At 36.9% G+C, this 11,671-nt stretch overlaps 1 protein-coding gene across 1 annotated transcript in view; it reads right to left on the bottom strand.

Annotated features, from left to right (window-relative positions):
* LOC106820819 (nuclear factor 1 X-type-like) overlaps positions 1–9,988 on the bottom strand; it is a 27,004-nt gene extending 17,016 nt beyond the window's left edge. The window contains exons 1-8 of the mRNA XM_014825393.1: positions 9,757–9,988; positions 5,517–5,672; positions 4,703–4,808; positions 3,961–4,085; positions 2,305–2,449; positions 1,944–2,006; positions 1,450–1,548; positions 755–877 (exon numbers count right to left, since the gene is read on the bottom strand). Of these exons, the coding sequence (XP_014680879.1) occupies positions 755–877; positions 1,450–1,548; positions 1,944–2,006; positions 2,305–2,449; positions 3,961–4,085; positions 4,703–4,808; positions 5,517–5,672; positions 9,757–9,789 (850 nt within the window). The 5' untranslated portion in view covers positions 9,790–9,988. The remainder of the gene's footprint in view (positions 1–754; positions 878–1,449; positions 1,549–1,943; positions 2,007–2,304; positions 2,450–3,960; positions 4,086–4,702; positions 4,809–5,516; positions 5,673–9,756) is intronic.
* Positions 9,989–11,671: the final 1,683 nt, after the last annotated feature.

The raw sequence follows: 11,671 nt of genomic DNA, 5'->3' as shown, positions 1-11,671 counted from the left end.
CTACCACACATCATTCCACCCACCCAACCCTACCACACATCATTCCACCCACCCAACCCTACCACACATCATTCCACCCACCAACCCTACCACACCTCATTCCACCCACCAACCTCATCCCCGACCCACAACCCTCACACCCACCAACCATGAAGCAACGTCATCTTCATCCCACCCCATCAAGATCATCCCACCACACCTCATTCCAGCCACCAACCTTATCCCCCACCCACCCCATCACACCACCACACCTCATCCTACCACCCCCTCACCCCACCACACCTTATCCCACCCACCTCTCACACCACCACACCTTATCTCACCCTCCCCTCACCCCTCACCCCACCACACCTTATTTCAAATGAACAAACGTGTGCAAATTGTGTGCCCAGTGGGTGTGCTAATGTATGGATGCATCTAGACTGATTCTAAATGTACTTTCATCGACAACATTTTCCACATAGAATCCATATATATACACACATATATATATCCACATATTTTCCACAATGATAGATGTACTGTTTAATTACAGTGAAGCCTTACATCCACATCCATGACCGTACATGAAATTGCCACACCAGGTTTTCCTAAGTGAACAACATATAGCAGGGTGTACGTGCTTCACAGGATATTAGAAACATAAATGCATATTTTTTTTAAATATGTGTGTGCGTGCCCGTGTGCAATGGCATTATCTAAGCCTGCATATGGTGCACAAAGTGACCGAACACAGCTAGCATGCATTGCTTACTCTGGTGGCCGGCTGTACTGATGACCAGGGGTTGATCAGGCGGGTAACTGGGACTACCATGCTGATTCTGGTTTTCCATTTTCACTATGGCTGGAATTCCATTCTGAGGACCCAGTATTGACACTAAAAGTACAACAGGGACATTTAGCCAAGGTGTAATGTTCACTCACGAAATCGTGCATAAATGCAGAAGTAGCGCGTGTAATACAGTAAATCTGTGTCACAATAATTCTTTGTTTCACTACAACAATGATGTCCCTACATACCTATAATTATCACAAAAACTCACAGAAATTCTTTCAGTAACAATATTTTTGAGCAGTTATCGATATGAAGCTAATACTAGGAGAGAAGGGCTGCACTTCATACGTAATTTATTGGAACAGGAAATGAACTAGCATAACCATGTAACTGGAATAAAAAGAATACAAAGAATAGAAAAAATATGGGGGAAGAGGGGGAGGAGTAGAAGGAGCAGAACAAAAAGAGGAAGGAGAATAGGATCAGGGAAAAAATAAGAAGAAGGCGAAGTAGACGACGAAAAAGAATAAGAAGATAAAGAAGGCAAAAAAGTATTAAAAAAACAAGAAAAATGGGGGAAGGGAGCAAGAGCAGGAGCTGGAGGGAGGAGCAGGAGGAGGAGGAGGAGGAGGAGGAAGAGGAGAAGGTAATAACAGTAACAAGTAGGTACGTACTCCGCGTGCATCTCATCAGCTCGGCAGCCGTATAAACACCGCCAACGTGTACACCGTCTTCACTCGATGTCAGTGCGACTGTGTGGTAGTCACCTGGACCTTTAAGCAATAAACGATACTAACATACCAAGCATGCTAATAATTCACATATATGCCCTTCATCACATACTGCGCTCATGCTAGAGGCAGGTGCATTACACATCAACACAAAACGTTAATAAATGATCACAGGATGAAATAGGTTCTATTATAACATTGGGAGCGCACCAAACAGCCTGTCGTAGCATATAGCATATTTTAAGGGCCATTCACTGCCGCATGCCAGGAAATAAAATAGGCATATAATATATCATATCCTCCGTTTAATATCCACGTGTCAAACATGGTGACATGTGGTACTCATCCATTGCAACCGAGAACAGAACAGAAGAAAACTCTAAAGAAATGTGATCACTGGCACACATACAAGACACGTTAGCTGTGACGCTACTTACTTAGAACTTCTTCGTCACTGTCACGCCTTCTTTGCATACTTTCAGTACCAATCATCACCGGTTCTAAAATGTAAACATGTTCACTCTCATTCCTAGGTTTTTCAAATTGTACATTATATATAGAGCATAGAGGAGCGAATGCAAAGAATTGAGGTATGCATTTCTAGTATAAAAAAGATGTTCTAGTTGCCATTGCTAATTATCTTAAAATGTAAGATGGACATATATACAACTTAAAACAGGACAACAACAGTATGTAAGTAACACAAGAACTAAGATTACACTGCCTGCATAAACAATCAGCTCCCTGAACAATTCCTTCTACATTTTTCAGAACTGTAAACAAATAAGAAATACTCACGGCTTCTTAGGATGTAATTCGACAGATACAAGTCTAGCTCTCTAACAGATATGTTGACATGGTAAGGATTAACACATAGGTGATGGTTTGCACACACGGGTGCTTTCTCAAGCCTCTCCCCATCCGTACTCTCTAGTGGGACAGCCTGTTGAAAACAAAGCACACCATAGCAATTTTATGCATGTGACTACATACTGAAAATAGCAGGTTATTTGAAAACTCGGAAGAATCTTAAAGCATATTGGCTTTTGTGACCTATCGGGAAAACTGTACTGTCTGGCATAGGTAAGGCAACCAGACAAAATTGAATTTCCTGATAAGGTAATATAGACTTTTAATTTATACACCAATACATACCTCACTTTAAGAACAATCACATATCAATGTCATAAAGTAGACAGACATAGATCTACAATAATGTCATTTTAATGATATGATGTGTGCATGAGCACAAATGGCATGCACAAGGTCAAGGAAAATGCTATTATCATTCAACAAGCTACATGCTACGTAAGATAAGCAAAACATGAATATATTATTGACTTAACAAATTGTTCAATTAAATAAATGAATTACTAAAATTTCGTGAAACGCAGCATCAACTAATTGGTAAAATATAGAAGGTGGTGCCTCCTAGTGGACAAGATTTTCTAACATTTCAGAACATTTAGGTTTTGTTCGGTTTGTTTCGAAGTCGAATGTAAATTTATACCCAAATGCAACCACATCAAGATTGTCAGCTGCATACAATTCATGATACTTTCCCAAAAGCTGCACGAAGCGACATTTACAATTTTTTATAAAGCTCGAATATCAAGCAAATAAAAATGAAATTATCCTACATACAATCCACATATTCCATACACCAAACCCCACGTGACACATTTAAACACCATAACATCAATTTGAAACTGTGCTTTATAGAAATTATAAATTCACTTTTATGGAAACCATCAGTTAATGCATGTAATGTCCTTTATACACGGAGAATTCCTTATTTTGGTATACAGCTGTACTCCTAAGGCAGTACAGGTATCTCTAGATTTTTGTGTATTTGTTTTGATTTTTTTAATACCAATACCATATGACTATCTCATTATTGGAGTACTACTAATTTTTTTCAAATAGGTTACAGAATATACATAAAAACCACTCTTACGAATTAATTTGCCTTACATTACCTTATTTCTTATTTGACATGTTCAAATTTTGATGCCAGTTAAAGTGATTACGTCACCGTAAATAGTAAAAAATAAACAAAATATTTCCACTTTTCCACAAAATATAAGCAATTCTGTTCACTTTTTATGGTTAAATTGCTGCATTATACTTCTTATTCTACTATATTGTTCGATGTGAACATACACTCGTGACTCATACATAGCCCATATCAAGCAATTAATGCCAGGAACACTAATATCAAATCGTCCAGGTTTTTTGGATTTTTAACTAGTTGAGAAACAATCTTATCAGGTAAGAATTTGACGATACGTTTAGTCCCCTTAGTTCTTACTTTTAATGTAAAAAAATGGCAATAAAAATTTTACAAATTTGACCATAGAAAATTTGTGACGTAGTCAATTTAAGCATGATTTGCACTAAAACTCAAATTCCTCTCCAAAGATGATACTGACAAAGAGCGCATTCCATACTCACCCTAAATAATATAACCATGACCAAATCTAGCCGCCACACCTTGTCAGCTTGCCGTAGACAATCTATCCGACGAATTTTACCTTTCTGATCCGGATTGCTTAGCACACACAACGACTGTCGTTTACCTGAAACATATAGATCTTGTAAACGTGCTCTTTTCGTGCAATCTAAGTGGGATTACAAACACATTTATCTCATTCAGTACATACTGTGGTCTTCCCTTCACCTGTTTACTAGAGCTCGAATAAACAGGTGCATTGTGTAAATGACGTTATTTTATTCCGAGAAAAGGGAGACGACCATTGGTTAACAGGAATATTTTCGCCTAGATGAAACTTCCTTCTATCTTAGGCAAATGTTGTAAGTGACCCTACACTTAGAAGCAGGCTGACAATTATTCTCAGCTTTTCAATGGATTCTGAACATAATATGTGCACACAACACCCTTTCAGAGCTATACTTGTGTATATTGAACGCTGTGCGTATTGCAGTGCATGCGTCATTAAGCGGTAAAGTCAGGGAGTGCTGACCCTCAGGTAATAATCACAGACACTATATAAGCCAGAATTTTCACTACACCCACTGTGGACACTGCGACTACACCTACCATGTGGCTCCCTCTGCATTTATTTATTGACATTACCGGGAATCGAATGTTAGCTGTTTCTGAACAAATTGATGCTGCACTAACCGCTAAGCACCTGGCCCAACCTGATGAAAAGCGATCTTAAATCCCAGTTACCTTGAATTGAAAGCACAAAATCTTCTCGGCACTCCTGTGTTATGTCCTTCCGTAACTTGCCGAGCAGGCGCGACGCCCATTTCTGTTTGACTTCAACTTTTTCGCACTGCAGAATTAAAATTTAAAATCACACGAAATCACTTGTGGAGAAAAAGGAACAAAAATATTTCACCTTAGACTCGTATGCTACATTTTTCTAATTAAATAGGGTAAAAGATTAATGCAATATGACTTTAATTAGAAGCTTCCACTCTTAAGCAAGCATAAAAAAAGTTTAAAATTAAAAATCATGTCAATGTAGAGAAGGCAGCACAAGTAAGTGTCATCTATAAGTACAAACACTAGCTATATACTATTTTAATTATTCAATATCGAGAAATCAATAAAAAACTGTAAATTGCCAGTGTTTGTACTTATAGATGACACTTACTTGTGCTGCCTTCTCTATATTGACATGATTGTCAATTTTAAACTTTTTTTTGCTTGCTTAAGAGTGGAAGCTCCTAATTAAAGTTATGCTATTAGCATAAACAAACACTAAGAGTAAAAACATGCACACAAACCATAAAAATTATGAGCACTGGACTGGTATTTTCATGCATTATATAATATGTCACAAACTAACATTTATATTTTCTATATAATGTAAATTACAATTCGGTCTTCCTAATTACTGGCAGCACCAAATTTTAAAACTGTCTATTTCTCTGGTCAGGTAGTGTGCTACTTATCACAATGCCTTTGTGCTATTTGAAAGGAGCAATTAACTAAGTGCGCCCTAATTAGATATTTCATCACGGATATTTCCCATTACCTGCAATTCCTCTTTACACCTGCGCTCCTCATCAATGCTCATGCGCTTCTCATGCTTCTTGTAATACTTGCGTTTCGCAGCTTGTAGATTGAACCAGGTGTAGGCAAAGGACTTTACGTGCGGCAGCAGAGCCTCAATGAATGGATGAAACTCATCCTGTCAAAATACAACCATACATGGTTCCAAAATATGTTAAAAAAAATACGACAGCAGTTAATACAAACAAGTATTATCGCATTAACTGTCAACTGTCTCATTTTAAAAAGCGTGTAATAAAACAGAAACTTCGTTGAGATTGGTGCAATGTTAGTTCTCAAGGAATGTACATTCAGCCATATTATAAAAATATAATATTAACTAATGCCCATAGTATCTACACACGTTCACACATGCACATAATTTCAGGAGTAGATAATAGAAGACTATTCTATTATCTACTCCTGATTATCCTCCTATACTCCTATTATCTTCCTACTCCTATTAATAATACGGCGGTGATAATACTCCTATTATCTTCTATTATCTACTCCTGATAATTTGTAAGTCAACTACTTAGATTATTTGGCCTTCCATGTTTGCACATTTATGCACATGGTACTTGTCCAATCTGTACACATGCAAAACCTAAAACATAACACACCCAATGTTGTTGAAGGTTATAGGGCTGCCCAGCTAGGGCCTGCAATCAGAATGTTTGTTACGGCCTAAAAAAGGCGTTTGTTACCGCTAACGAGCTGAAAAAAATTGGACACGGTAGGCAGGCAAAACTTTTTTTTATCAAATGTTTTTTTTGTATTCTAACAATACTTTTTTTATACTTATAACAGTCAATATAATGACTTCAAAGTCAAATCAATGCATTCAACGATCGATATCACGTTAGGATTTTTTTGATTTTTGAAAAATATATATATTTTTTTTTGCCAATCCCAATAAGTTTCGACACGGCGGTTTAAAATGGAATGGACTCGGTCGGGTTAGCGGAAACAAACGTCTTTTTTTAGGCCTAAGTTACTGAACTGCAAAATCCAATGAATATGACGTGAACAGATTGGTTAGAAGAAGCCAACAAAGTAACCAAGTTACATAGTTGTGCAATTCACAACACCGGCGATCAGTCGTCAGTAACGAAGAACTAATTCGTAGGAAACACCATCATTCTACAATCTACACTCTACAGTATAACTAAAATAATAGGGCAGATAACTATTGTTAGTCATTGTTTTTAAGATGAGTGGTTGCATAAAGTTTGTTTCCCAGATTTGCCCTTCGTTGTGGCAAGGCCATGTCAGCGTCTCACTGACATGACAGTAGTAGCAACTGCTTCCCTTTCTTGTGCAAAGTAAGCTAGCATTGCAGCATGTGCATCCCTGAGAGGCAAATCAACATGATATTGGGAAAAATAGTAGTAGTGCTCATGCACTGTCATTCAGTACAGCTTTTCAGTACATATAACAAGCAGATTGACTATGCCTGATATAACAAAATACGAGATCAGCAAAGGTTGGATAATCAAGACTTCTGAAAGAAAATTGAATGGGCATTATTATCTAGTATATCCCGGTTCTGAGATTATAGTGCTCAGTACAATCCTGTATTCCAAAAATAAGTATTCCACCTTCATAAAAGTGATACAAGGCATACATGACATGTATCTGAACACACACCAAGTCCTGCCATTCTTAATAATTTGTTACCTTTATAAATTATTGTGCTACCTGCTTATATTTTTGTCATGTATGTATTATGGTCTTAAATGTATTGTCATGATGTACTAAAAAATACATTTCTTTAAACATTAACAATTGTCATTAACCCTATCCTGAACTGAGGCAAAAACTAAGATGTCCTTGCAATTCAATTATCTTATTTATTTTTATTATTTATTTTATATGCAGATATAGTTCGAGTAAAATTAATTTCTTCGACAGAATTTAAGATTATCCAGGGCTTATTATAAGAATACATACATATATAATAGTGATGAAATTTCTTGTAGTTCCACAGGCTGTTTCTTAGCACATAGTGCTACATATATACATGTACAGCAGTGCTCTACATCGTCCCTTATATTTGACATTATTGTATCAGAAAAATTCATGTTGTAATATAAGTTCAGACAGCACACTACTTTCTCATTTGTAGGTCTACGGGCCATATGCATAGCATATTCTAATGCACAGTCATTCTTCTATTAGCGATAGCTGATACTCTGCGATTCTCAACGGAGCTTCTACTAGTTAATGATTACCAACGAGGCGCACAGACATACAAAACCAATCAGTTTTATTTGAGTGTAGTACATTATTATAAAATTCAATGTTAACTTGTTAAGGTTAAATTAATTAATAAATATATCACACCGACCTTGCTTAATCTCATCTATGGCCTACCTTGGCATATATCAAACCAACCCCTCGCCCTGCTGGTTTAACTACTGTAATGATTGAAAACTTACCCAAAAATGTGAGTAGCCAGCCTGGGCTCCCTAAAGTTAAAACTATTAAGGCCCAGCTCAAATTAGAGGCCCAGGCTTATGCACGAAGGCGCCGCAAGTTGGGATCGTCTCTTGGAAATTTTTGTTTTCGGCTGTGGGGCAGCAACACCTTGAATTATCTATATTTCCCAAAATATCACTCTACAAACCAGCCATAAAAACAGGCAGCTAACAAGACAGAGCATATCCGCTTACATATATTACTTTTTTACAGACAGACTGTGCATAATTATAGCATGATTTTGAAAAATCATTTATCAATATTTAATTATTTTTTTCAAATATATTATCTAGTATGATTCACAAATTTTATTAGATTGCATTGGATTGTTTTACAACCATGTTACAACCCACATTCCTTCCCAATGATCTGTGGCAATGTCAGATAGTAGATAGATATACAAACACATGAAACATATGAACATGCACATGTGCTTGTATATATATCTATGGTCAGATACAACACCATATACAACACATGCTCTCACTGGCTGAGTTCCCAGCCCTGAACCAATGAGATCCCAGTTTACATTTCACCCACAGACACTTTGAGCGTTTCAATAAAATATAATGCTAAATAAATACGAAATCTATTTACTACTAAAGTCTTAATGTTTCTGTAGGCCTACTCTCTTTCACCTATTATTGCCGACGATTTCCTGTAAATGCTGTTCAAATGCTCATCATGCAACACACGCTGGCTGCCGCACGCTAGCTGCTGCACACTGACACATAAATATTTATTTATTTATGTAAATATATATAATATAATAAATATTTATTTATTTATGTGTCAGTGTGCAGCAGCTATAGCGTGCAGCAGCCAGTGTGTGTTGACATACGAGTATTTGGACGGCTTTACGGGAAATTGTCGGCCAATAATAGGTGAAGAGAGTAGGCCTAGAACACATTAAAGACTTTTGGTAGTAAAATAGATTTCGTATCTTATTTAGCATATATATTTTATTGAAAACACTCCAAAGTGCCGTACATGGTTTTCACCAGGCTGGAATCAACATGTAATATGGCCGTCCCCATGACGACATTGTGACAACGTGTTCCTACTACTACTAGTACTATACAGTACTATTCCTAGCATAGATTGAATTAGTTTTCATTCTATTTCTAGTGGTCAAAAAATGTATCAAAATTGTAGATGATGGTGAGCAAATTGTAATGGCGTAATCATAGCACTGAACCCGTAGTGGCGTAATCATAGCACTGAACCCGTTAGTGGCGTAATCATAGCACTGAACCCGTAGTGGGCGTAATCATAGCAGTGAAACAGTCAGTATATTAATTCCTACGCAGTACTGATTATAAACAAACCTCGCATTACGTAGTGACCTTTTCGATGAAATTCTGGGGCCCAACATTATTTCCACTCGCCTCTGGCGACTGGGCGAGTGTTAATTTTCATCCCTGATGTAGTGGATGTGCACTGATAACCGTGTGCTGTAGGAAAATGCTGAATAAATTTAGCCTGCGACCAAAAGTTAAAACCCTAATCCCTAGTACGTAGTAGGGCCTACCAGTGCCACCATCAGCAGCTGGCAAGCTAGAATTTGGCCACGAGTGCCTGGTGTTTGAAGTTGTTTGGCATGTCGACACAGGGTGATAAACGAACAGTCTGGACAGCCACGCTGGTTACCATGTTACACACGATATTTTTGTAGACTACGGAATTATTTAATTACGTCACATTATTGAGCGGACTTTACTTTCTACCTACAAAAGCCTTACCATGGTCATTTTCCCGCCACGACGATGAATCATGAGATGACAAACCACATTACACTTGTGTTGGGGCCACCATTACAGCTTTCCCGCTTAATGACAAAAAAATTGTCGCGGTTCGCTATTTTAAAATATGGATTTCTAATTTCAAAAATCTTATCACAGATTTACACAAACGAACAATGCAACCCCGTCAACGCGCAATACTAATGTTTTGGTCTCACAACACGTTATGGCCGACTCCCATCATCACAACATCACGTGGATGCCAAGACATCCAATCATGGGGGCATGTGTGGGACACGCGCTCAAGGTCGTGAAAGCCCGAGATGATATGATCTGGCCAAGCTGGTGGGATACAAGTACGGTACCAAGCGGATGCATGAACAGAGATAACCCGTACGTACATAACCCCGCGCTTACAAAGTTAAGCAAAAACATTTATAAAATGAATTAATCGAGTAGATCTAATAAAATTACAATTTTATCATTCCGCAGTCATTTTATCACTGCGCATATCGCCTATATAGATACGCAATAACGTTTTTATTCAATGAGAATTGTACATCTCATAATCGTCTGAGATTCACTATATCAAAGCACGTATGTCATACGATACACATGCTCTGACTATATATACAGAGCAAATTAATTATTCAAATCATAATAATTTAATGTTTTTTAGCGTTCGTAAAACGCTAAGAATATATATATGCGGTTATGCCCGCCGCACACGCTGTGTTTTGTGCTGCACACAAAACACAGCGTGTGCGGCGGGCTTTACGAGCAGGTCGTCAGAAATTAAAGATTTCATTGTTACAATGTATCACTTGAAATATTTTTGTATGGTCGTAAAATGGTTCAAGTAACACGCTATAGCAACTAACGCCAGTATTTATTTCAAGAATTAATCGAAAAATGTTCTTACTCTTTATTATAATATATGTTATATATTACCTGTGTTATATATAAACTTTTTTTGACTATAGTTGCGAATTAATGTAGACAAAGAATTAAAAATCACAAACACGCGAACACATACTCATACATGAACACCCACGCGTATGCATGTGCATCTACGTGTGTGTTCATTTATTTGTCTTATGGTATATATAAATGACTGTACGAAGCATATATCTGCTTGCATTTCCTTTTATCCTTTATGCACTTCTGATATAATCAATAATAGATGTAATTAGCAATATATATATGCATATATATATATATATTCGTTTATATTCGTATAAAACGAGCAATTTTGTGATTTGTATACGGTATGTGTTTCTTTACCAACCCACCCTCTTTACCAGTAGTAGCCCAAATATATGTATGTATGTATTAAATTATATACCATGGGTCATGCAGTCATGTCAAGTAGTATAAGACACATCGTTTCTCTCTTGTTTTTATTAGTATAGAAACTTGTTTTATTGTAGTTTGTATTTGCCTGTATGATCAGCGATTATCCGTGCAATAAATTTTATTTGAATTTGAATTTTGAATTTAAATTTGAATTATGATCCGGAACCTTAGATCGAATGATAATCATGATTTACACAGAGGAACCGACATAATTTCCCTATTTTTTATTTTTTAGTTATTTTTTTAGCTACTTTATCTAAGAATGTTACAGTGAGTTTTTTCTCCGAAATTTTTTTGTAGATCCCAGAACTCGCTTTAAAAACTCTACAGTTTCAGTTTCGCCATAATTCCTATTCAGCCTCAGCAGTACAGTTAATTATGAACTGTTACGTTACTATGTTATGTTATGTTATGTTATGTTATGTTACGTTATGTTATGTTACTAAATATTCCGTCGTTGTACGGCCGTTGGGGATTTATAGACTGCCAATAGGCGCCATCTGCTGGGCATTCTCAAACCATTTTTACATTAACTTAGATGTGGCGATGTAAGATAACC

The sequence above is a fragment of the Priapulus caudatus genome, unplaced genomic scaffold, assembly GCF_000485595.1.
Source record: "Priapulus caudatus unplaced genomic scaffold, Priapulus_caudatus-5.0.1 Scaffold3, whole genome shotgun sequence".
Taxonomy (NCBI): Eukaryota; Metazoa; Priapulida; class Priapulimorpha; order Priapulimorphida; family Priapulidae; genus Priapulus; species Priapulus caudatus.
This window is presented reverse-complemented; position numbering and strand designations above follow the sequence as displayed.